Below are 24,281 nucleotides of genomic sequence, written 5' to 3'. Positions count from 1 at the left end.
ACTGCGAGATTCTCTCAAGAAAATGAGAAGGCGCTGCCTGACCACAGGGCAAAGCTTCTACTTTAACAACGCTGTCCGTTTACCCAGAACTGCCAATCGGCTGGTAGTGCGTCACTCTGAGCGGGGGAACCACAGCCGAGAGCGCCCCAGGCAGGAGCCCCGCCTCCGGATGACAGACAGCTCAAAGGAGGCGGGCCGAGAAGCCTCGTGCGAGCCGCAAAGACAAGTGAGAATTACTAGAAATTAGAAATATGATAGCCAGAATAAAACATCAGTAGAAGGGTTGTAAGTTGTAATTGAAGACATTTCCCAGAAAATAGGGAGAGAAAAGATATGAAAATTATTGTATCATTTCAGGAAGTCCAAAGATTAACTCATGGGAGTTCCAGAAAAAACAGATTTGACGGACATTAGCTTCCAGATTCAAAGAGCCCATCAGGCGTCTGGCACAATAAATTCTAACAAACCAAGACCCATCGTCACGAAACTGAGCAGCACCGGGGACGAAGAGCAGATTCTCAAACCTTCTTGAGAACAAGCAGGTTACCACAGAGCGTTGCCAGTCAGGAAGTCCGTGAGCATCTCAAAGCAAAGCTGGGATGTGAGGAGAGCGATGTCAGGGAAGACAGAGCAGGAAGCGCCAGGAGTCTGCCCTCCCGCTCAACAGCACCGGCCGGCAGCCACTGTCTGCAGTCACTATTTTGGAACTCTGGAGTTGTCCGGAGGAGAGCTGGATGGAGAGCTGGTAATGTTCAGGAATTTCAGTGCATTTTCAGCCTATCCCATCATGGCGGATACCACTCTCCAGCCCCCAGCTGCACGTAGGCAGCACTGGAGACAAACGCCCACATTCCTCATGTAACTTGTTGGAGCCTGGATGGGCAATAAGGCACTCAAACTCCAAATAATGGGATTGTGAATTCTGATTGCTTATTCCTACTTTTTCTTTCTTTCTTTTTTTTTTTTTGAGGAAGATTAGCCCTGAGCTAACATCTGCCACCAATCCCCCTCTTTTTGCTGAGGAAGACTGGCCCTGAGCTAACATCCATGCCCATCTTCCTCTACTTTATATGTGGGACGCCTACCACAGCATGGTTGCCAAGCAGTGCCATGTCTGCACCCAGGGTCTGAACTGGCGAACCCCGGGCTGCCCAAGCGGAACGTACGCACTTAACTGCTGCACCATGGGGCGGCCCCTCTTATTGCTGCTTTTGATCACTGAGAGAACAGACCAGACCAGAGGCTGGTGGCCATTGTTTCAACCTCCAAGGGCTGATGTGGGTTCCAGGGATTTAAAGAGACAGACACTACTTCCCCCCACTTTTGAGAGACAGACATTTAAGGAAATCTTCGTCAGGTCACTGGCTGGCTGCAGAGATAAAGGAACAGAAACTTCAGTGACCACACAAGAGGAATACATACTTTGCAAAAACAATTTGGGAAAGTCACAAACAGACTCCAGCCCTCAACAGGCAAGACCCAGCAATCTCTGAGGGGGGAGAATCAGGTTCCCAGAGTTACCACAAAGTAATACTCAAAATATCCAGTTCTCAAAAAATTTATGAAACGTACAGAGAAACAGGAAAATATGGCACATTCCCAGAAAAAAATAATTTGATAGAAACCATCCCTGAGGAAGCCCAGACATTGGAAATATTGGTCAAAGATGTTAAATCAACTGTTTAAAATATGTCCAATGAGCTAAAGAAAACCATGGACAAAGAACTAAAGGAAAGCAGTAAAATTATGTATGAGCAAAAGGAGAATATGAATAAAGAGATAGAAGTTGTCAAAAAGGAATCAAAACCTGGAAGCAACCTGGGGCCGGCCCGATGGCACAGTGGTTAATTTCACACGTTCCATTTTGGTGGCCCAGGGTTTGCTGGTTCGGATCCCAGGTGCGGACATGGCACTTCTTGTCAAGCCAGGCTGTGGCAAGCATCCCACATATAAAGTAGAGGAAGATGGGCATAGATGTTAGCTCAGGGCCAGTCTTCCTCAGCAAAAAAGAGGGGGATTGGCAGCAGATGTTAGCTCAGGGCCAATCCTCCTGAAAAAAAAAGAGAGAGTGAGAGAAACCTGGAAGCAGCCAAAGTTTCCTTCAGTAGGTGAATAGATAAATAAACTGTGGTACATCCACACAATGGCATATTATTCAGCACCAAAAATAAATGAGCTATCAAGGCATGAAAAGACATGGAGGACACTTAAATGCATATTGCTGACTGAAAGAAGCCCAGCTGAAAAGGCTACTGTATGATCTCAACTGTGTGACATCCTGAAAGCAAACTATGGAAACAGTAGAAAGATCAGTCGTTGTCAGCGGTTGGGGAAGGAGAGAGAAAGGAAGAGCATGGAGGATTTTATAGGGCAGTGAGACTATTCTGGGTGATATTATCATGGTGCATACCTGTCATTACACATTTGTCAAATCCCATAGAATGTACACCACCAAGAGTGAATCCTAATGAAAACTGTGGACTTTGAGTGATAATGATGTATTAATGCATGTTCATTGATTGTAACGAATGTCCCACCTTAGTGCAGGATGTGGAAAGTGAGGGAGGCTGTGCAAGTGTGGTGGGAGGGGGTCTACGGGGAATTTCTGTTCTTTCCACTCAATTTTGCTGTGAATCCAAAACTGCTCTAAAAAATAGTCATCAAAAAATGGAATCACACAGAAATTCTGGAATTCAAAAGTCCAATAACTGAAGTGAAAAAAAACCCCTCACTAGGAAGGTTCAACATCAGATTTGAGTAGGCAGAACAAAGGATCAGTGAACCAGAAGATAAGACAATTGAAATTATTTAGTCTGAGATGAAGAAATAAAAAAAAAAAAAAGGAGGAGAGCCAGCCTTGATGGCCTAGTGGTGGAAATTTAGCATGCTCCACTTCAGTGGCCCAGGTTCAGTTCCCAGGTGTGGAACCACACTACCAACCCATCAGTTGCCATGCTATGGTGGTGGCTCACATAGGAGAACTAGAAGGACCTACAACTAGAATATACAACTGGGGCTTGGGGAGGGGAAAAAAAGAGGAAATTGGCAACAGATGTGAGCTTAGGCCAAATCTTTCCCAGAAAAAAAAAGACTGAGGAAAAATGAACAGAACATGAAGGACTTGTGGGACCCCATCAATGTGCCACCACATGCTTATAGGAGTTCCAGAAAGCAAAGAGAAAGAGAGAATGGGACATAAAAAAATATTTGAAGAAATAATGGCCAAAATGTTCCTAAATCTTAAGAACGATACGAACATACATGTTCAAGAAGCTCAATGAACTCCAAGCAGAATAAACTCAAAGAGACCCACACCAAGACACATTATAGTAAAATCTTCAAAACCCAAAGACAAAAACAGAATTGTGACAGCAGCAAGAGAGAAGCACTTGTCACATACGGGGGATTCTCAGTGAAATTAACAGGTGATTTCTTCTCAGAAACCATGGAGGCCAGAAGGCAGTAGGTTGATATAGCTATTTCTGAAAGGAAAAAACTGTCAATGGAGAATTGTATATCCAGCAAAACCATCTTTCAAGAATGAAGGAGAAATTATGACATTTCCAGATAAACAAAAGCTGGAGGAATTCATTACCAGTGGACCTGCCCTACAAGAAATGTTAAAGGGAGACCTTCATGCTGAAATGAAGATACACTAGACAGTAACTTGAGGCCATAAGAAAAAATAAGGAACACTGGTAAAGATAACTACATAGGTAAATATAAAAGCCAGTATTATTATACTTCTTGTGTGGTTTGCAACTCCTCTTTTTTCATATATGATGTCATGGGCCAATGCATAAAACAATGATTATAAACCTATGTTAATGGGTATAAAATGTATAAAGAGTTAATCTTGACTCTTGTTATTGTTATCATAATAATAACAATATAAATATAAAGGGTCAGAGATATAGGAACAGAGTGATTGTATACTATTGAAACTAAGCTGATATTATTCAAACTAAGTTGTTATGTTTAAGATTTTAACTAATTCCCAAGGTAGCCACTAAGAAAATAACTTTAAAAATACAGAAAAGGAAAGAAAAAGGAATCAAAATGATACATTTTAAGCAATCTACTAGACAAAATAGTCAGTAAGGAGGAATTGAGGGGAAAAAACCGTGTAAGACATATAGAAAACAAATAGATAAATGACAGAAGAAAATCCTTCATCAGTAATCACATTAATGTAAATGGACTAAACTCCCCTACTAAAAGGCAGAGATTGGCAGAGTGGATTAAAAGAAAATAAGATCCATCTATATGCTGTGTACAGAAGACTCACTTTAGATAAAAGGACATAAAGAGATTGAAAGTAAAACAATGGGCAAATATATTCCATGCAATTATTATTATCTCTCCCAAAAGAGAGCTGAGGTGGCTATAAATTGTCAGACAAAACAGAGTTTAAATCAAAAGAGGTTACAAGAGAAAAAGAAAGACAACATATATTAACAAAAAGTTTGATACTGACAGAGATATAACAATTATAAACATATATGCACCTAACAACAGAGCCCAAAAAATACATGAAACAAACATTGACAGGACTGAAGGGAGAAATCAGTAGTTCTACAATAATATTTTGGGTGTTTCAATACTCCACTTTCGCTAATGGATAGAAGAACCAGAAAAAAGGTCAATAAGGAATTATAGGACTTGAACAACACTATACACCAATTGCATACAACAGACATGTATTGAACATTACACTCAACAACGCAGAATACACATTCCTCTCAATTGTACATGGAACATCCTCAAAGATAGACCATATATTGGATCACGAGACAAGTCTTAATAAGTTTGAAAAGATTGAAATCATTCAAATTATCTTTTCTGATCAAAATAGAATGAAATGAAAAATCAATAACAGAAGAAAAACTGGAAAATTCACAAATACGTGGAAATCAAACAACTCACTCTTAAAGACCCAATGGGTCAAAAAAGAAGTCACAAAGAAAATTATAAAATATCTTGAGATAAATTAAAATGAAAACACAACAACCCAAAAGTTATGGGATACAGTGAAAGTAATGCTAAGAGGGAAATTTACAGCTGCAAGTGTATAGACTAAAAAAGAAGAAATTCTCAAATCATAACCTAACTGGACACCATGAGGAACTACAAAAAGGAGAGCAAACTAAACCCAAAGCTAGCTGAAGGAGAGAGTAATAAAGACCAGAGCAGAGATAATAGAACAGAGAATAGAAAAACTGTAACAGAGAAAATCAATAAAACTAAAAGTTGGTTCTTTGAGTAGATTATCAAAATTGACAAACCTTTAGCTAGATTGACTAAGAAAAAGAGAGGAGGTTCAAATTAGTAAAATCAGAAATGAAAGTGGAGACATTACTATAAATTTTACAGAAATAAGAAGGATTATAAGGGAGTACTATGAATAATTGGACACCAACAAATTGGACAATCTAGATAAATGGACAAATTCCTAGAAATATACAATCTACCAAAATGGACACACGAAGAAAGAAAATCTGAATAGACCTATAACAAGTAAAGAGACTGAATCAGTAATCAGAAACTTCTCAATGAAAAGCTTAGGACCAGATGGCTTCAATGGTGAATTCTATCAAACATTTAAAGAAGAATTAACGCTAATTCTTCTAAGACTCTTCCAAAAACTTGAAAAGGAGGGAACACTTCCTAACTCATTCTATGAGGTCAGCGTTATGCAGATACCAAATCTTAATAAACACATTATGAGAAAAGAAAATTACAGACCAATATGCCTTATGAATATAGACAAAAAAATCCTCAACAAAATATTAGCAAACCAAATCTAACAACATATTAAAAGGATTATACACCATAACCAAGTGGGATTTACTACTGGAATGCAATAATGGTTCAACATATGAAAATCAATCAGTGTAATACACCATCTTAACAGAATGAAGAAAAAAACTACATGATCATCTCAGTTGATGCAGAAAAGCATTCGACAAAATTCAACACTTTTCATGATAAAAACACTCAGTAAAGTAGGGATAGAAGAGACTTCCTCAATATGATAAAAGCCGTATATGAGAATTCCACAGTTGACACCACCCTCAATGGTGAAAGGCTGAAAGCTTCTCCTCAAAGATTAGCAACAAGACAAGAAGGCCCCCTTTCACTACTTCGATTCAGCATAGTACTGGAAGTTCTAGCCAGAGGAATTAGGCAAGAAAAAGAAATAAAAGTATCCAAATTGGAAAGGAGAAAGTGAAATTATCTCTGTTCACAGATGACATGACCTTAGATGTAAAATCCCTAAAAATTCCACACACACACAAAACTGTTAGAGCTAATAAAAGAATTTAGCAGAGTTGCAGGATTCAAAATCAGTTGCATTGATATATACTTGCAATGAACAATCCTAAAAGGAAATTAAGAAAACAATTCCATTTATAAAGGCATAAAAAAATAAAATACTTAGGAATAAGTTTAACCACGTGAGGAAAGAAGTACATCCTGAAAACTACAAAACATTGCTGAAATTAAAGATCTAAATAAAAGACACTCCATGTTCATGGATTGGAAGACTCAATATTGTTAAGACATCAGTGCTATCCAAAGTGATGTACAGATTCAATACAATCCCTAACAAAATCCCAATGACATTTTTCACAAATAAAAGATCTCATCCTAAAAATTCATACGGAATTGCAAGGGGCACCAAACAAGTCTAGACAATCTTGAAAACTCACACTTCCTGATTTTGAAACTTACTACAAAGCTAAAGTAAACAGTGTGATGCTGGAATAAAGACGGGCACACAGAACAGTGAAATAGAATAGAACCCAGAAAGAAACTCTTATATGTGGTCAATTGATTTTCAATAGGGGTGCAAAAACATTTCAATGGGGAAAGAACATTCTTTTCAATACATGATGTTGAGAAAACTGGATATCCACATGGAAAAGAATGAGATTGGACACTTACCTTACAACATATATAAAAATTAAATTAAAATGCATCAAAGACCTAAAATTAGGGGCTAAAACCATAAAATTTTAAAATTCTTTTTGTGAGGAAGATTAGCCCTGAGCTAATATCCACCACCAACCCTCCTCTTTTTGCTGAGGAAGACTGGCCCAAGCTAACATCCATGCCCATCTTCCTCTACTTTATATGTGGGATACCTGCCACAGCAGGCTTGATAAGTGGTGCACAGGTCCACGCCCAGGATCTGAACTGGTGAACCCTGGACCACCAAAGTGGAGCACACGAACTTAAACACTATGCCACCAGGCTGGCCCCAAAAAACCATAAAATTTTTAAAAGAAAACATACATGCATTGAATTTGACAATGACGCTTTGCATATGACATATAGATAAATTGGAGCTCACCAAAATTAAAGGTTTTGTGCATCAAAAGACACTATCAAAACTTCCAGTTATAGGAGAGTGATGTCAGCATCATGGCAGAGTGAGCTTTCCTAGTAATCTCTCCCCTCCACCATACAACGAAAAAGACATTCATACTCCAACAGAGGACATCCAAACACAACACAAAAGATGTCTGAGAGACCCACGCAGCCATATGACAGAAGGCAGAGAGGCTGGAGCCCCCCTTAAAGGAGGTGGAACAGGGTAAGAGAAAACTTTGCTCCTTCCCCAAAAGACTGGGATCCGGGACCACAGGCAACCTCAGAGAGGGAAGGAATGGGGGTGGGGACGCTCATTCACGGGAACTTCAAAGATCCTTGAGGCTCCTCACAGCCTAGGATGTGAAAGCTATGGAGGTGAAAGCTAACATGGGGGTGACCTCATCAGGCCAACACCCCAGGAGAGCAGATAGTGAGGGCAGAACAAGAAAACCCCAAGAACACCCAGGAGAAAGTGCCCCTCCCTGCACCTGCCCAGGGCCAGCTTCAGCCCCTGGGATCTTGGCAGAACACAGAGGGCTAAGAATACATGACTCTTGACCCCCACCCAGTGGCGATAGGTGGTCACTGTGACCAAATAACACCAAGATGTAAGGAAACAGAGCCACTCCCTCTAGCGGTATCAAAAATTATATCAAATCTCCAGACCAGAGAGAAAACGACAAGTACCCAGAAATCAGTCCTGAGGACACAGAAATATGTAATCTAAATGACAGAGAATTCAAAATAGCTATCATCAAAAAACTCAAGAGAGAATATAGAGAAACAATTCAACGAGTTCAGGAGCTACTTCACAAAAGAGATTGAAACTATAAAGAAGAATCAATCAGAAATATTGGAGATGAAAGACACAATGCAAGAGATAAAACAAAATATGCGTGTCCCACTTGAGCAGACACCATAGAGGAGTGAATCAGCATAATTGAGGATAGACACGTTGAAATGCTCCAGGCAGAGGAGGAGAGAGAAATAAGACTAAAAAGAAACGAAGAAATTCTCCGAGAAATATCCAACTCAATTAGAAAATGCAACATAGGAATTATAGGTATTCCAGAGGGAAAAGAGGAGAACGGAGCAGAAAGTGTGTCCAAAGAAATAATAGCAGAGAACTTCCCAAACCCAGGGGAGATGGAAATCCATGTGGAAGAGGCTATTAGATCTCCTAAATATGTCACTGTAAAAAGACCTACTGCAAGACATATAGTAGTGAAACTGACAAAAGTCAATGACAAAGAAAAAATATCAAGGCAGCAAGGCAGAAGAAAATAACCTACAAAGGAACCCCTATCAGGCTTTCAGCAGATTTCTCTGCAGAAACTTTACAGGCTAGAAGAGAGTGGAATGACATATTCAAATCTTTGAAGGACAAAAACTTCCAGCTAAGAATACTCTATCCAGTGACAATATCCTTCAGACATGATGGAGAAATAAAAACTTTCCCAGATAAACAAAAGATAAGGGAGTTCGTAGACACAAGAACACCTTACAAGAAATCCTCAATAAGGCCCTCATACCTGGGGGAAAAAAAAAAGGAGAAAAGGGTTAGAAATCACAAAGTAAGGAGATAAATAGGTATACAAAATCAGAAAATTGTAGCTATACTTCAGAACAGGTTAGCAAATACTTAAGTATAGCATTAAAGATAAAGGGAAGGAAAACACCAAAAACAAAGATAATCTTGTCATTTTAACCACAATCTGACAACACAAGATGGAATAAGATGTGAGAAAAGCAACTTAGGACGTGGGGACGAAAGGGACTGAACCCAAGGAAATAAGAGGCCATCAGAAAATGGACTATCGGGGGCCAGCCCCATGGCTGAGTGGTTAAGTTCATGCGATCCACTTTGGTGGCCCAGGGTTTCATTGGTTCGAATCCTGGGTGCAGGCATGGCACCACTCATCAAGCCATGCTGAGGCAGCATCCCACATGCCACAATTAGAAGGACCCACAACTAAAAATACACTACTGTGTACTGGGGGGCTTTGGGGAGAAAAAAAAATAAAATCTTAAAAAAAAAAAAGAAAATGGACTATCTTATCTATGAGACTTTGAATACAAACCTCATGTTAACAACTAAACAAAAAAGCAGAACAGAGACACAAATAATAAGTAAGGATAAAGCAAAGAAACACAACATTAATAACTACATAACTCAATTGGTAGACCAAAACACACAGGATGAGAAACAAAGGAAATGCAGGAGAACTGGAAAACGAGTCATAAAATGGCAGCATTAAGCCCTTATATCTCAATAACCACCCTAAATGTAAATGGATTGAACTCTCCAATAAAAAGACACAGAGTGGCGAGATGGATTAAAGAACAAGACCCAACAATATGCTGCCTCCAGGAAACACATCTCAGCTCCAATGACAAACACAGTCTCAGAGTGAAGGGATGGAAGACGATACTCCAAGCTAATGACAAACAAAAGAAAGCAGGCATCACAATACTTATATCAGACAAAGCACACTTCAAGATAAGACAGGGAAAGAGAGACAAAGAGGGGCAGTATTTAATGATAAAAGGGACAGTCCACCAAGAAGACATAACACTTATAAATATCTATGCACCCAACACAGGAGCATCAAAGTTCATAAAGCACCTATTAACAAACCTAAAAGATATTAATAATAACACAGTAATTGTAGGGGACCTCAACATTCCATTCACATCAATGGACAGATCATCCAGACAGAAAATCAACAAGGAAACAGTGGAATTAAATGAAAAGCTAAACCAAGTGGACTTAATAGATATATACAGAACACTCCACCCAAAAACAGCAGAATACACATTCTTCTCAAGTGCACATAGAACATTCTCAAGGATAGACCATATGTTGGGAAACAAGGCAAGCCTCAATAAATTTAAGAAAATTGAAATAATAACAAACATCTTTTCCGATCACAATGCTATGAAGCTGGAAATTAATTAGAAGAAAAAAGCTGAGACAGAGACAAAGATGTGGAGACTAAACAACAGGCTATTGAACAAGCAATGGATCATTGAAGAAATTAAAGGAGGAATCAAAAAATATCTGGAGACAAATGAAAATGAAAACATCCCATACCAACTCACATGGGATGCAGCAAAAGCTGTACTAAAAAGGAAATTCATTGCAATACAGGCATACCTTAACAAACAAGAAAAATCCCAAATAAGCAATCTCAAACTACACCTAACTGAATTAGAAAAGGAAGAACAAACAAAGCCCAAAGTCAGCAGAAGGAGGGAAATAATAAAAATCAGAGCAGAAATAAATGCTATTGAAACAAAAAAGGCAGTAGAAAGGATCAATGAAACAAAGAGCTGGTTCTTTGAGAAGAGAAATAAAATTGACAAACCCCTGGCCAGACTTACAAAGAAAGAGAGAGAGAAAGCTCAGATAAATAAAATTAGAAAGGAAAGAAGAGAAATAATAATGGATACCACAGAAATACAACAGATTATAAGAGAATACCACGAAAAGCTATATGCCAACAAAAATGGGCAATCTAGAGGAAATGGATAAATTCTTGGATTCTTACAACCTCCCAAAGCTGAATCAAGAAGAAATAGGTAATTTGAATAGACCAATCACAAGGAAAGAGATTGATACAGTAATCAAAAGCATTCCCAAAAATAAAAGCCCAGGACCAGACAGCTCCCCTGGGGAGTTCTATCAAACTTTCAGAGAGGATTTAATACCTATCCTTCCCAAGCTATTCCAAAAAATTAAGGAAGATGGAACACTTCCTAACACATTCTATGAGGACAACATCACTCTGATACCAAAGCCTGACAAGGACAACACAAAAAAGGAAAACTACAGACCAACATTGCTGATGAACATAGATGCAAAAACCCTCAAGAAAATATTAGCAACTTGAATACAGCAATACATCAAAAAGATCATACACCATGATCAAGTGGGATTTACACCAGGGACACAGGGATGGTTCAACATCCACAAATCAATGTGATACACCACATCAACAAATTTTGGAATAAAAACCACATGATCATCTCAATAGATGTAGAGAAAGCATTTGATAGGATCCAACAGTCATTTATGATAAAAACTCTTAACAAAATGAGGATAGACGGAAATTACCTCAACATAGTAATGGCCATATATGACAAACCCACAGCCAACACTCATACTCAATGGGCAAAAACTGAATGCCATCCCTCTGAGAACAGGAACAAGACAAGGATGCCCACTATCACCACTCTTATTCAACACGGTACTGGAGGTTTTGTCCAGAGCAATTAGGCAAGAGGAAGGAATAAAAGGAATCCAAATAGGGAGGGAAGAAGTGAAACTCTCACTGTTTACCGACAACATGATCTTTTATATAGAAAACCCTAAAGAATCCATTGGAAAACTATTAGAAATAATTAACAACTACAGTAAAGTTGCAGGGTACAAAATCAACTTACAAAAATCAGTTGCTTTTCTATACTCTAATAACGAACTTACAGAAAGAGAACTCAAGAATACAATTCCATTTACAATCGCAACTAAAAGAATAAAGTATCTAGGAATCAATCTAACCAAGGAGGAGAAGGACTTATACAATGAAACCATAAGACGTTATTGAAAGAAATAGATGATGACATAAAGAGATGGAAAGACATTCCATGCGCATGGATTGGAAGAATAAACATAGTTAAAATGTCCATACTACCCAAAGCAATCTACAGATTCAATGCAATCCCAATCAGAATCCCAATGACATTCTTCGAGGAAATAGAACAAAGAATCCTAAAATTCATATGGGGCAATCAAAGACCCAAATTGCTAAAGCAATCCTGAGAAAAGAGAACAAAGCTGGAGGAATCACAATCCCTGACTTCAAAATGTACTACAAGCCACAGTTATCAAAACGGCATGGTAGTGGTACAAAAACAGGCACACAGATCAATGAAACAGAATTGAAAGCCCAGAAATAAAACTGCACATCTATGGACAGCTGATCTTCGACAAAGGAGCTGAGAACAGGAATGGGGAAAAGATAGTCTCTTCAATAAATGATGTTGGGAAAACTGGACAGCTACATGCGAAAGAATGAAAGACCACTCTCTCATGCTGTACATAAAAATAAACTCAAAATGGATCAAAGACTTGAAGGTAAGACCTGAAACCATAAAACTCCTGGCAGATAATACAGATAGTACACTCTTTGACATCGAACTTAAAAGGATCTTTTTGAATATCATGTCTTCTCAGACAAGGGAAACAAAAGAAAAAATAAACAAGTGGGACTTCATCAGACTAAAGAGCTTCTGCAAGGCAAAAGAAACTAGGATCAAAACAAAGAGACAAACCACTATTGGGAGAAAATATTTGCAAATCATATATCTGACAAGGGGTTAATCTCCATAATATATAAGGAACTCACACAAGTGAACCACATAAAAACAAACAGCATGATCAAAAAATGGGCAGAGGATATGAAGAGACATTTTCCAAAGAAGATAGACAGACGGCCAAGAAACACATGAAGAGATGTTCAACATCACTAATCATCAGGGAAATGCAAATCAAAACTACAGTAGGATACCACCTTATGCCTGTTCAAATGGCTATAATCACTAAGAGTAAAAATAACAAATGTTGGAGAGGGTGTGGAGAGAAGGGAACCCTCACACACTGCTGGTGAGAATGCAAACTGGTGCAGCCACTATGGAAAACAGTACGGAGATTCCTCAAAAAACTAAAAATAGAACTACCATATGACCCAGCCATCCCACTACTGGGTATCTACCCAAACAATCTGAAATCAACAATCCAAAGTAACATATGTACCCCCATGTTCATCACAGCACTTTTCACAATAGCCAAGACATGGGAACAATCCAAGTGCCCATTGACCGATGATCGGATAAATGCTGCAGGAGATCATAGCAGCATTCTTGCTAGGCTTTAAGCCTACTCAAAATAAATTCCAAACGCATGGCTGGGAGGTATATGATCTGCTGACTATCATAATTATTATACCAGATTGCTTGTGCTTTGGAATCTCAGGCCAGAGGGGAGTATGTTATCGAGCATGGAGGCAAGGGGCTTAGGAATGCGGGGCCCTTGCAGGAACAGAACACTGTCTGCATACCTTGCTGATTGTTCTTAAGATACTCCCCAAGGGAATGACCTGGGATGGGCTGGTGTGCTTCAGAGGGATGAAGGATAGAACCTTTGGGCTTTGGCTTGAGTATCCCTGCAGGCATGAGTTTCTGCTATTGTACATGCCTGTGATTCTTTACCCGCAAATAAATATGTGGTGATCCGAGGGACCTCACCTCAGTCCTTGAGACTGATGGTCCCCTGGCCCATTGAATATATAGATTGTGTTCTGTTTATTAATTCTGTCTGCTCCTTCGGCTCGCTGCCTAGCTGGTCTCGGCAGCAGATAAAGAAGATGTGGTATATATATATATATATATATACAATGGAATACTACTCAGCCATAAAAAAGATAAAATCATCCCATTTGCAACAACATGGATGGACCTGGAGGGAATTATGCTAAGTGACAGAAGCCAGACCGAGAAAGACAAACACCAGATGATTTCACTCCTATGTGGAATATGAACAAACACATGGACAAAGAAAACAGTTCAGTGGTTACCAGGGGAAAGGGGGTGGAGGGTGAGCACAGGGAATGAAGGGGAGCACTTATGCGGTGACAGACAAAAAATAACGTGGAATTGAAATTTTACAATGATGTAAACTATTATGAATTCAATAAAAAAAAATTTTAGGGGTTGGCCCGGTGGCACAGCGGTTAGGTTTGCACGTTCCGCTTCTCCACGGCCTGGGGTTCGCCAGTTTGGATTCTGGGTGCGGACATGGCACCGCTTAGCAAAAGCCATGCTGTGGTAGGCGTCCCACATATAAAGTAGAGGAAGATGGGAATGGATGTTAGCTCAGGGCCAGTCTTCCTCAGCAAAAAGAGAATTGGCAGTAGTTAGCTCAGGGCTAATCTTCCTCAAAAAACAAAAAAATTTTTTTAAAGACACTATCAAGAGGGTGAAAAGACAACTCACAGAGTGGGAGCAAATATTTGCAAATCATATATCTGATTAGGGATTAATATCCAGAATACATAAAGAACTTCTCCAACTCAATAACAGAAAGACAAACAACCCAGTTTAAAAATGGGCAAAGGACTTGAATAGACATTTCTCCAAAGAAGATATACAAATGGCCAACAAGCACATGAAAAGATGCTCAGCGTCATTAGCCATCAGGGAAATGCAAATCAAAACCACAGTGAAACACCACTGCGCACCCATTAGGATGGCTATTACCAAAAATGGGAAAAATAACAAGTGTTGGTGAGGATATGCAGAAATTGGAAACCTCATATTGGTCATGGGAACATAACATGGTGCGGTCACTGTAGAAAACAGTTTGGCAGTTCCTCAAAAAATTAAACATAGAGCTACCATATGATCCAGGAGTTTCACTCCTAGTCAGATACCAAAAGAACTGAAAGCAGTGATTCAAACAGAGACAATATTCATAGCGGTATTGTTCACGGTTGCCAAAAGGTGGAAAACCAAACTGTTGATGAACAGATGGGAGGATAAATAAATTGTGCTATGTATACACGTACACTTGAATATTGTTCAGTTATTAAAGTGAACGAAGTACTGATATTCAACACGGATGAGCCTTGAGGACACTGTGCTGAGTGGAACAGGCCAGTTACAAAGGGACAAATATATGTGATTCCACTCATACGAGGTAACTAAAGTAGGCAAATCGGTAGAGTTAGAAAGTAGGTTAGAGGTTACTAGGAGCTGGGGGAGAGGGGAATTGGGAATTATTATTCAATGGGGACAGAATTTCTGTTTGGGGTGATGAAAAAGCTTTGGGTATAGATAATGGTGATGGTCGCAAAACGCTATGCATGTACTTAATGCCACTGAAGTGCACACTTAAAATGACTAAAATGGTAAATTTCATTATATATATTTTACCACAAAAAAAACAAAAGAAGAAGAAGAAGAAAGTAAAACAATGCTTCAAATTTATGATAGAAAATTATTTTCAATCTAGAACATTACATGTTATCAAGCAAGTATGGGCACGAATAAAAATATAATGACACACACAAGATCTCAAACATTTTCTCCTCCCTCCCCGCACCGTTCCCAGGCAGCTCCCGGGGGACGTGCTCCGTTGCCTTAGAGCACGCCCGCGTTCCCTCCGCGTGCTGGAGAGTGAACACAAAAGCGAGGAGGGGAGGAAAGCAGGGTCCATCTCAGCCAAGAGGCGAAGGCAGGATTTCTCGGAAGGAGGGTGAAGGAGGTCTCCCCAGGGACAGCTGCCCGTGGGCGTCGGGGGAAACCCATCCCAGACGAATCAGGAGAAAAGAGGAAGGAGTGTCTCCAACGAACACGTGCAAACAATAGATAAGAGAGGATGTTCGACCACTTGCCAGGCTGGACCTGTCCCAGAGCTGGGGCTAACTTATTGATGCATGCAGAGAAAACTGAGGAGTTGCCAGCTCCAGGAAAATCACAGTGCACGGATGGCTCAGCTGTGAACAAAGTTTACATTGTCATAAATACGTCAACAGCTACCAATGACTGACTCAGAGGCCTTGGCTTGTGTCACTTGCGTGCGGGGAGACAGTCATTAGACCATCGTCAATGAACAAAGGCAATGACAGGAAGAGAGAGGAAGGAGACGGGACAGAGAAAAAACGCAGAGGGTTTTACATTTCAGGGCAAACCGATTAGCTGGCAGGAAAGAGGACCGTCTCTCCTTGAGCACCTGTGTTGGCTAGGGGGATCCAAGACAACTTCAGTTGCTCATGGATTTTCTGGAAACCCCTGAGGGCACGAGTGTGGGCAAAGGTGCCAGGCTGTCTGGGTGTAACGTCTGCTGGTCCTCCCACATCCACCTGGGGTCACTATGTCCACCATGGGGACAGCCCCTTCCTTGCGTCAGAACTGCCCCTAGCCTACACGGATCTAACTAAACACCGCTCTATGGGAGGCTGGGTGGAGGCGACACTGTGTGTACGCAGATGTAAGGTGATGTAAGAGTTAAGTTCTCATCTTAGAAAGCAGGAAATAATACAGAATGTCTAAAATGGCAAAGTTAAGCACCAGCAGTGTGAGCATATTATCTTCTGAGGCTCTCTGAGGACAAGCTGGTGAAGCAGCAGGCAGCAATGGTCGGGAACCGCTGGACTATGAGGCCCGGGTCCAGCACCTCCAGCTGTGTGACCTTGGGTGGCACTGCACTCTTTGAGACCCAGGTTTACCTCCCTGTCAAATGGGGTCTATGGCTCGCTTCACGGGGCCATGGTGAGTGATATCTGCATGGCGAGGGCTGTGCTGAGCATGCTGCTGAGCACATTAGTAGAGGCCTCCCCCTCCTTGAGCCGCTGCCCATGTTAATATGGCCGCTCTCCACCCCCCAGAGTACTGCCCTGGCCAAGGCCTGGACCTGGGGAAGGCAAAAAGACGAGGGCCAATGCCTGCCACAAGGGGCTAAGCCACTTCCCTCTCTCTCTCTGTGGTGGGCAGAGGGCTCTCAGCCCCATGAGAAAGGAGCAGGAAGACGGAAGTGTTGGCTCCTCATTCTTCCTCTTTACAAGATGTGACTTGAAAAGAAAGGACATTAAAAGCTTCAAGACAGGAGAAATTTCTCATTCCGTCTTTGAGCAAACACAACGTGAGCTGAGGGCTACAAGCCAGGCTGTCATGGGTGGGATGGGGGAAGGAGAAGATTCCAGAGTGAAGAGATGGGTGTGCGCCCTGAGGAGGCCATAGCCTGACACCTGGGTGACACGCTGGAGAACTGACAATGGCCGTTTTTAATCATGAAGGAGGAGGAGGAAGAGGTGGGAGAGGGGGAGGGGAAAAGAAGGAAGAGAAAAAGGTGGCTTTTCGTTTCAGTTAGCGGTGCATAATTTCTCACAGGCTTTTTTGAAATATTGAAAATAGCTCTGAGCCCTACCCCTGCCAGCCCCAGCCCCACCCCAAGCCAACTTTCAGGGACTCCATTCCACGCTGGATCTAAAGTCAGAACTACATTATGGCCTGGGGGACTAGTCAAGTCACTTGCTTAGTTTCTGTTTATGAAATAGCGGCCTATTTCTACCCATTGTGATTTTTGCCTCCTGTTAGCTCATTTTGAAAAGTGATTTGCCTCAGTTCAGTGACAGAATGTGTGTGAGAGCAAAGGGGCCCGTGGCGGGGAAAGCACAGCTCTGAGTCACCGCCGGGTCAGCTGGGGAGAGGACCTGGGCAGCACAAAACTTGGTGTTCTTTCTCTGTACAATGGGAATCTCAGCCTTTCCCTTGCAGAGGAAGATTTCCCAAGGACATGCACATGATATGCGTGTAACTGGCCCAAGATATGGTTGCCAAGTGGTAGTTATTATTTCGATATAAGTGGTATAAAATATAATGGGTTACTTATAACCATTTTATAGTAATACAAAATGATTACAATATTAATAGCAGTGGTAATATCACACGAGCACTCCAGGCCTGGGAACTGTTCCCAGAACCTCAACTCATGGATCAAGCATCACAGCTTTCCAAACACTTGTCCCCATTGCCGCCTCATCACCGTGCTTCTCCTCCACGCCGTCTCACCTGGGCCTTGCTGGACGATTGTGTGGCCTGAGCACCCTTTCCCTGCAGATGCTTCTTCTTTTGTAATTTGCCATTTGGGGGAGTTGCCATTCTGCCTCCTTACACTGTCTCATTCATCTCTGAATCCAGTGCCTTCCACAATACAGGCACATAGTAGGTGCTTGGTAAATGCTCATAAATGACCCAAAACCTTATACCTAATTGTCCTCAGCAAAGACTTGTGGAATGAACAGCAATGCATTTTCTTGTCCTGTGTTACAGGCTAGGGTAATATTTTAGTTTTATTCTGCCCTCCTCCCCTGTCTGCATTTCCTGCACTCAAGCAGGACTCAGGGCGAAGGTGTCCTGGGGGAGGGCGGGGTAGCGGAAATCCTAGCTGTCGCTTTCAAAACTTAGGTGAGAGAATTCTTGGCACGAATTGACTGAGCCAGAAAACCAGCACAGAAAATAATTTCCCCTAGATTAAAAAAACAGCCCAGTCAAAGATTTAAATGTGAAAAAGAAGAAAATTATTAAAAATTCTAAAGAAGAAATCATCTGATAATCTCTTTATAACCTTGGGGTATAAAAGGCCTTCTTAACAATGACCCCAAATCCGAAATCTATAAAGAAAGATTGATAAAATAGATGACACAAAACAAGGATACAACCAAACAAAAGACTTCTGCATGGCAGACGACACTCAAGGGAAGTCCAAAGACAAACGAGAAATAGGAACAAAACATTTACAACTCAGGTCTACAGAGTCAACAGAAAGAAAAAGACCAGCCAGCCAGCAGACAACGGGGCAAAGACGAAGAGACAGTTCACAGACAGGGACAAACAGCACAGAGATGCTGGTCTCGGTCCAAAGGGACGGGCAGATTCAGACCGCCCTGACGCGATCCTCCCCCAGGAGACTGTGAAAACTCCGGAGGCTTCACAACACCTTCTGTTGGCAAGGTCATGAGGAAGTGCACTCTCATTGAGAGAGGGAGAGGAAACAGGAACAGCCCTGAGGGAGGGCAATCGGGCAACATTGGTCAAAACGCTGATGTGTTCACCCTGCACACAGTGGTTGGAGCCAGGATGTGCCCCAGAGCCTTAATGATAAATCCACTGCAGCGATCTTCGTAACAGCAGACAACTGGAAATAACCCAGGCGTCAATCAAAAGAGGACCGACTGAGTAAACTATAGTACATTTATACCCCGGACTGTTATGCAGCTAGTAAAAGAGGAATGAGGAAGCTCTTTATATATTGCATGGAAAGAACTCCAAGATATATTAAGTGGAAAAACAAAAATAAAAATAAAACAAAGTACCTAACAGCATGACTCATAAGCTCCTTTTCTTTTTCTTTCTTTCTTTCTTTCTTTTTTTTTGCAAAAAGGGGGAAAGTCCTAATCTATACTTATAAGTGTTGGCATATACATAAAGAAACACTGTAAGGAAACATAAGAAACCAAAGACAGTGTTTTAAATAAAATACTTAGGAATAAATTTAACAAAAGAAGTGCAAAACTTGTACATTGGAAACTACAAAACACTGTTGAAAGACATTAAAGAAGACCTAAATAGATGGAGGGACATCCCATGTTCATGGATTGAAAGACTCGATATCATTAAGATGCAACACTCCCCAAACTGTTATACAGATTCAGTGCAATCAATCAAACGCCAAGCTGGATTTCTGAAGAATTTGCCAAGCTGACCCCAAAATCATACGGAAATGCAAGAGACCCAGAAGAGGCAAAGTGATCTTGAAAAAGAAGAAGCAAGAGGACTGACACTCCTCAATTTCAAAACTTACTACAAAGCAATAGTGAATAAGACAGTGTGATGCTGGCATGAAGATAGACGTAGATCAATAGACTAGAACTGAGAGTCCATAAATAAAGCCTAACATTTATGGTCAATTGATTTTCAGCAAAGGTACCAAGACAATTCAATGGGAGAAAGGATAGTCTTCAAGAAATACTGCTGAGACAACTGAATAGCCACGAATAAAAGAATGAATTTGAATCCCTACCTCACACCATACACAAAAATTAACTCACTGTGGATCTTAGACCTAAATGTAAGAGCTAAAACTACACTTTTAGAAGAAAACAGGAGTATATCTTCATGAATTGGGGTTAGACAATGACAACTAAATACACAAATGATTAAAGAGAAGATTGAGAAATTGGTCTTCATCAAAATTAAAAACTTATGTGTTTCACAGAACACCATCAAGAAAATAAAAAGACAGTTCACAGACATGGAGGAAATATTTGCAAATCATATATCTGAAAATGGATTTGTATCCAGAATATGCAAAGAACTCTTATAACTGAATAACAAAAAGACAGCCCAATTTAAAAATGGATTAAGGAGTTAAATAGACATTTTTCCAAAGAAGATATATGCTAATAAGCACATAAAAAGATGCTCAACATCATTTTTCATTAGAAAAATGCAAATCAAAACCACACAGAGTACCTACTGAGAAGGGTATAATGACAAATGCAGGCGGTGACAAGTGTTGGCAAGGGTCTGGAGAGACTGGAACCCTCAGGTATTATGCGGGACTTTTTTTTTTTTAAAGATTTTACTTTTCCTTTTTCTTCCCAAAGCCCCCCAGTACACAGTTGTGTATTTTTAGTTGTGGGTCCTTCTAGTTGTGGCATGTGGGATGCCACCTCAGCATGGCTTGATGAGTGGTGCCATGTCCGTGCCCAGGATCCGAACTGGTGAAACCCTGGGCCACTGTAGCGGAGCGTGCAAACTCAACCACTCGGCCACAGGGCTGGCCCTGGGATTTTTTTTTTAATTCTCCCCAAAGCCCTCCAGTACACAGCTGTACATTCTAGTTGTGAGTGCCTCTGGTTGTGCTATATGGGACGCCGCCACAGCATCCTGACAAGTGGTGCCATGTCCGCACCCAGGATCCAAACCGGCAAAACCCTGGGCTGCTGAAGCGGAGCGTGGGAACTGAACGACTTGGCCACCGGACCGGCCCCCATTACGCGGGATTATAAAACTATGCAGCCACCTGGGAAAACACTTTGGTGGTTCCTCAAAATGTCAAACACAGAACTACCACACAACACAGCAATTCCACTCCCAAGAGAAATGAAGACATGTCCACCGATACTTGCACACAAATGTTCACAGCCAAACAGTAGAAACAATCAAATATCCATCAACTGATGATTGGATAAATAAAATGTGGAATACCTAGAAAATGGAATATTATTTGGTGATAAAAAGGAACGAGGGGCTGGGCCCTGTGGCGGAATGGTTAAGTTCACACTCTCTGCTTCAGCGGCCCAGGGTTTCACCAGCTCGGATCCTGGGCACGGACATGGCACTGCGCATCAGGCCATGCTGAGGTGGCGTCCCACATGCCACAACTAGAAGGACCCACAGCTAGAATGTGCAACTATGTACCAGAGAGCTTTGGGGAGGAGAAAAAAAAAAAGATAGGCAACAGATGTTAGATCAGGTGCCAATCTTTAAAAAAAAAAACCAATGTGAAAAGCAGGCAAATCTATAGAGACAGAAAGTAGATTAGTGGGAGCCCAGGGCTGAGGTGGGGAGAAGTGAGGAGCGACAAGGTTTCTTTCTGGGTATGAAAATGTTCTGAAATTAGATTATAGTAATGGTTGCACAACTCTGTAAATATACTAAAAAACACTGAATTGTACACTTTAAATGGGTAACTTTACAGCACATAAATTACATCTTAAAAAAGCCGTTTGTTGTGGGGGAGGCGAGAACTGAGCAGGCGGAGGAGAAGCAGGCAAGGAAAGCTTTCTATTACACACCTTTTTGTACTTTCTGAGCTTCCAACCACGTGACTGTACTATACATTCAAAAAGCAAATTTAAAAAAACAAATGGATCAAACAAAATTCAAAAGAGACCCTTGACTGTTCCCTCATTTGGGGCTAAAAGAGGGAGAGACTGCTACCCACCCCAACCCACTGGGGAGTGATGGTTGGGCGGACAGTGGGTTAGATCAGACAAGGGCAGCCTGCGTGCGGTGTGCGGCCCGGCTCCCTGGTGCCCGTAGCCCAGAGAGCGGCCGGAAGGGACAGTTCTCAGAGGCCTGCCTGTGCCTCCTCACGCGTGCGGCTTGTTAATAGGCGCTGCACCAAGAAAGACCTCTGTGGTCAAATCAGTGTGGAAAATGCTGGGTTCAAGAAAGTCAAAGCGTGTTTTTTTGCCTGGAGCCCTTCTCAGAGGCTTGCTCGTGACTCTTCAAGAAGGGCTCTGGCAGCTTCAACGTGCTTCTGCGTTTTTGAGGGACATCTGGTGGAACAGAGGCTCTTCTTCATTTTACAGCTGAAGGGAGCCCAGAGAGGCGGAGGGGCTCATCCAAGGTCACATAGCGAGTCCGTGAGAAGCAGAAGCTAGAACTCCCGACCCCCAGCCAGGGCTGAGTCTGCTGCATGAGGCAACTCCCATCAGCGCCAGGTCACAGTTCTGACTGGTTCCCAATCCGTGTCCGGGGCCCAGGGCCTTTCAGCCCGTGTCGAAACAACCTCTGCTCCCTGCCCCGGTCAACTCTCTCCGAGATTTTCTACATTTGAGCCCTGAGCTGAGGATACGTCTGAGGAATCAGAGAAGAGACACGCTCCCTACACGCTGTGTGGGGGACAGAGCAGACTGTGCACCCGTCACCCCACACCCCCTCAGACCCAGCCTCAGGCCCCGTCTGCACAGGGACCACTTGGATCCTTCCATCTGCTTAGTGACCTATGCTTCCAGGTTTTTGCTTTCGAGCAAACCTGTCCTGATAGATGATCCCACTTCTTCAACAAATAAGCAGCAAGGAAAAAAAATGGGAACTGTGTAAGAGTAAAACCTGTCACCAAAGGTACACTGTGGGCTCTGTTTGACCCTGATGTGAGCAAATCCACCGGAAAAGACACGGAGGAGACAATGTGGAGTGTCTGAACCCCCGCCGGCTGCTTGAGAGACGGAGGGACGGTTATGGCATGATGGTTAGTTTTTTTGGTTTTGTTTTTAGGAGATAAATCCTGAGTATCTACAAATCAGACAATACGATATTTGGGATCAGCTTTAAAATGACCCGGTGGGGCTGGAAGGGGAAGCCGGGGGCGCAGGTGACGGGAGGTTGGTCACATATCGATAGACGTGAAGCTGGGTGACACATGCAGGAGGGTGCATTAAACTCTCCTCCTTACTTCTGCCTGTGTCGGCTTCAAAATAAAGTATTTTTTAAAATGTCCTGGCCAGCCTGGCTCTGGGTCCTCGGCCAGCTTGGGGCAGGGAGTCTCAGAGGGGATTGCTGCCCTGTGGCTGACCCTCCGGCCCCAGCTCCTCTCCTGGAACACAAGGCACAGACCCCAAAGCCCCCAGACTCGGGGCTCTCCACGTGCGGGGGCCTGTGGGCGGCCCTGGGCTGCCCGAGCTTGCCCATCTGCTGCAGGTGTCATGCCCACTGAACCCCACGGAGCCCATGCGGCGTGCCCCCCACCAAGCCCTTCTCGCTCCCACCCACCCACCTCCCCAGCTACTCACACCGCTCCTCCCGGTCCGCCCGGCTCCGGCCACCTCGCCTGCTGCGGCCCAGGCCACTCATTACTCAGGACGTTTATTATTAGCCTTGCATTTGATTAGTGCCTGGGCTGCACTTCCTGGGTTTTCCCCGCAACCTGTAGGATGTAAATCAGCGGCACCCCATCCCCGCCCCGCGCCTGCGCGTTCTGTCTCAGGTGCTGAGGTGGGTGGACTTGGCCTGATGCTCCAGGAGTCCTGTGTGGCGCTGCCCGCTGAGCCCCCAGGCATGCTGCTCCCGGGGCACAAAGCAGGGAAGGCCTGGCCCTGCCTTGGGATGAGGTGTAAACTGTGGTACTGCCCAGATCTGGCCCTGAGCTCCCACCTGGACCTGGTCTCCTGCCCCAGGCTCAGCCGGAGTGAACCAGCTCTCCAGCCTTCAAGCACTGCCCAGGTCCTTCTCTCGTCCTGGACAACCGTTTCCTATCTCATTGCCCCGTCATCGCCTCTTGTTCCTTCTTCGGGCTCAGCTGAGGCGTCACCTCCTCTTGGAGGCCATCTCTGATTGCCCCAGGCCAGGTTAGGTGGCCGTTCTCTGTGCTTCCTAAGCCCTGTCCTTACCCTATCAAAGCACCACAGATGCTGCTGCTAGAGCGTGGGTTCGAATCTGGGCTCGGCCACTGACCAGCAGGAAGCCTTGGTGGCAGTTTACTTAACGTCTCTGGGCCTCCATTTTCTCTTCTGTAAAACTGGCGTGATAACAGTAACTGTCTTATGGGTCGTTAT

At 42.6% G+C, this 24,281-nt stretch overlaps 1 protein-coding gene across 1 annotated transcript in view; it reads right to left on the bottom strand.

The window, feature by feature from the left end:
- Positions 1-23,641, bottom strand: part of TNFRSF13B (TNF receptor superfamily member 13B) — a 40,075-nt gene extending 16,434 nt beyond the window's left edge. Inside the window, exon 1 of the mRNA XM_070561211.1 lies at positions 23,520-23,641. Within this exon, the coding sequence (XP_070417312.1) occupies positions 23,520-23,580 (61 nt within the window). The 5' untranslated portion in view covers positions 23,581-23,641. The remainder of the gene's footprint in view (positions 1-23,519) is intronic.
- Between the last annotated feature and the right edge of the window lie 640 nt (positions 23,642-24,281).

Source organism: Equus przewalskii, chromosome 10 (assembly GCF_037783145.1).
Source record: "Equus przewalskii isolate Varuska chromosome 10, EquPr2, whole genome shotgun sequence".
In the NCBI taxonomy this organism is placed as follows: Eukaryota; Metazoa; Chordata; class Mammalia; order Perissodactyla; family Equidae; genus Equus; species Equus przewalskii.
This window is presented reverse-complemented; position numbering and strand designations above follow the sequence as displayed.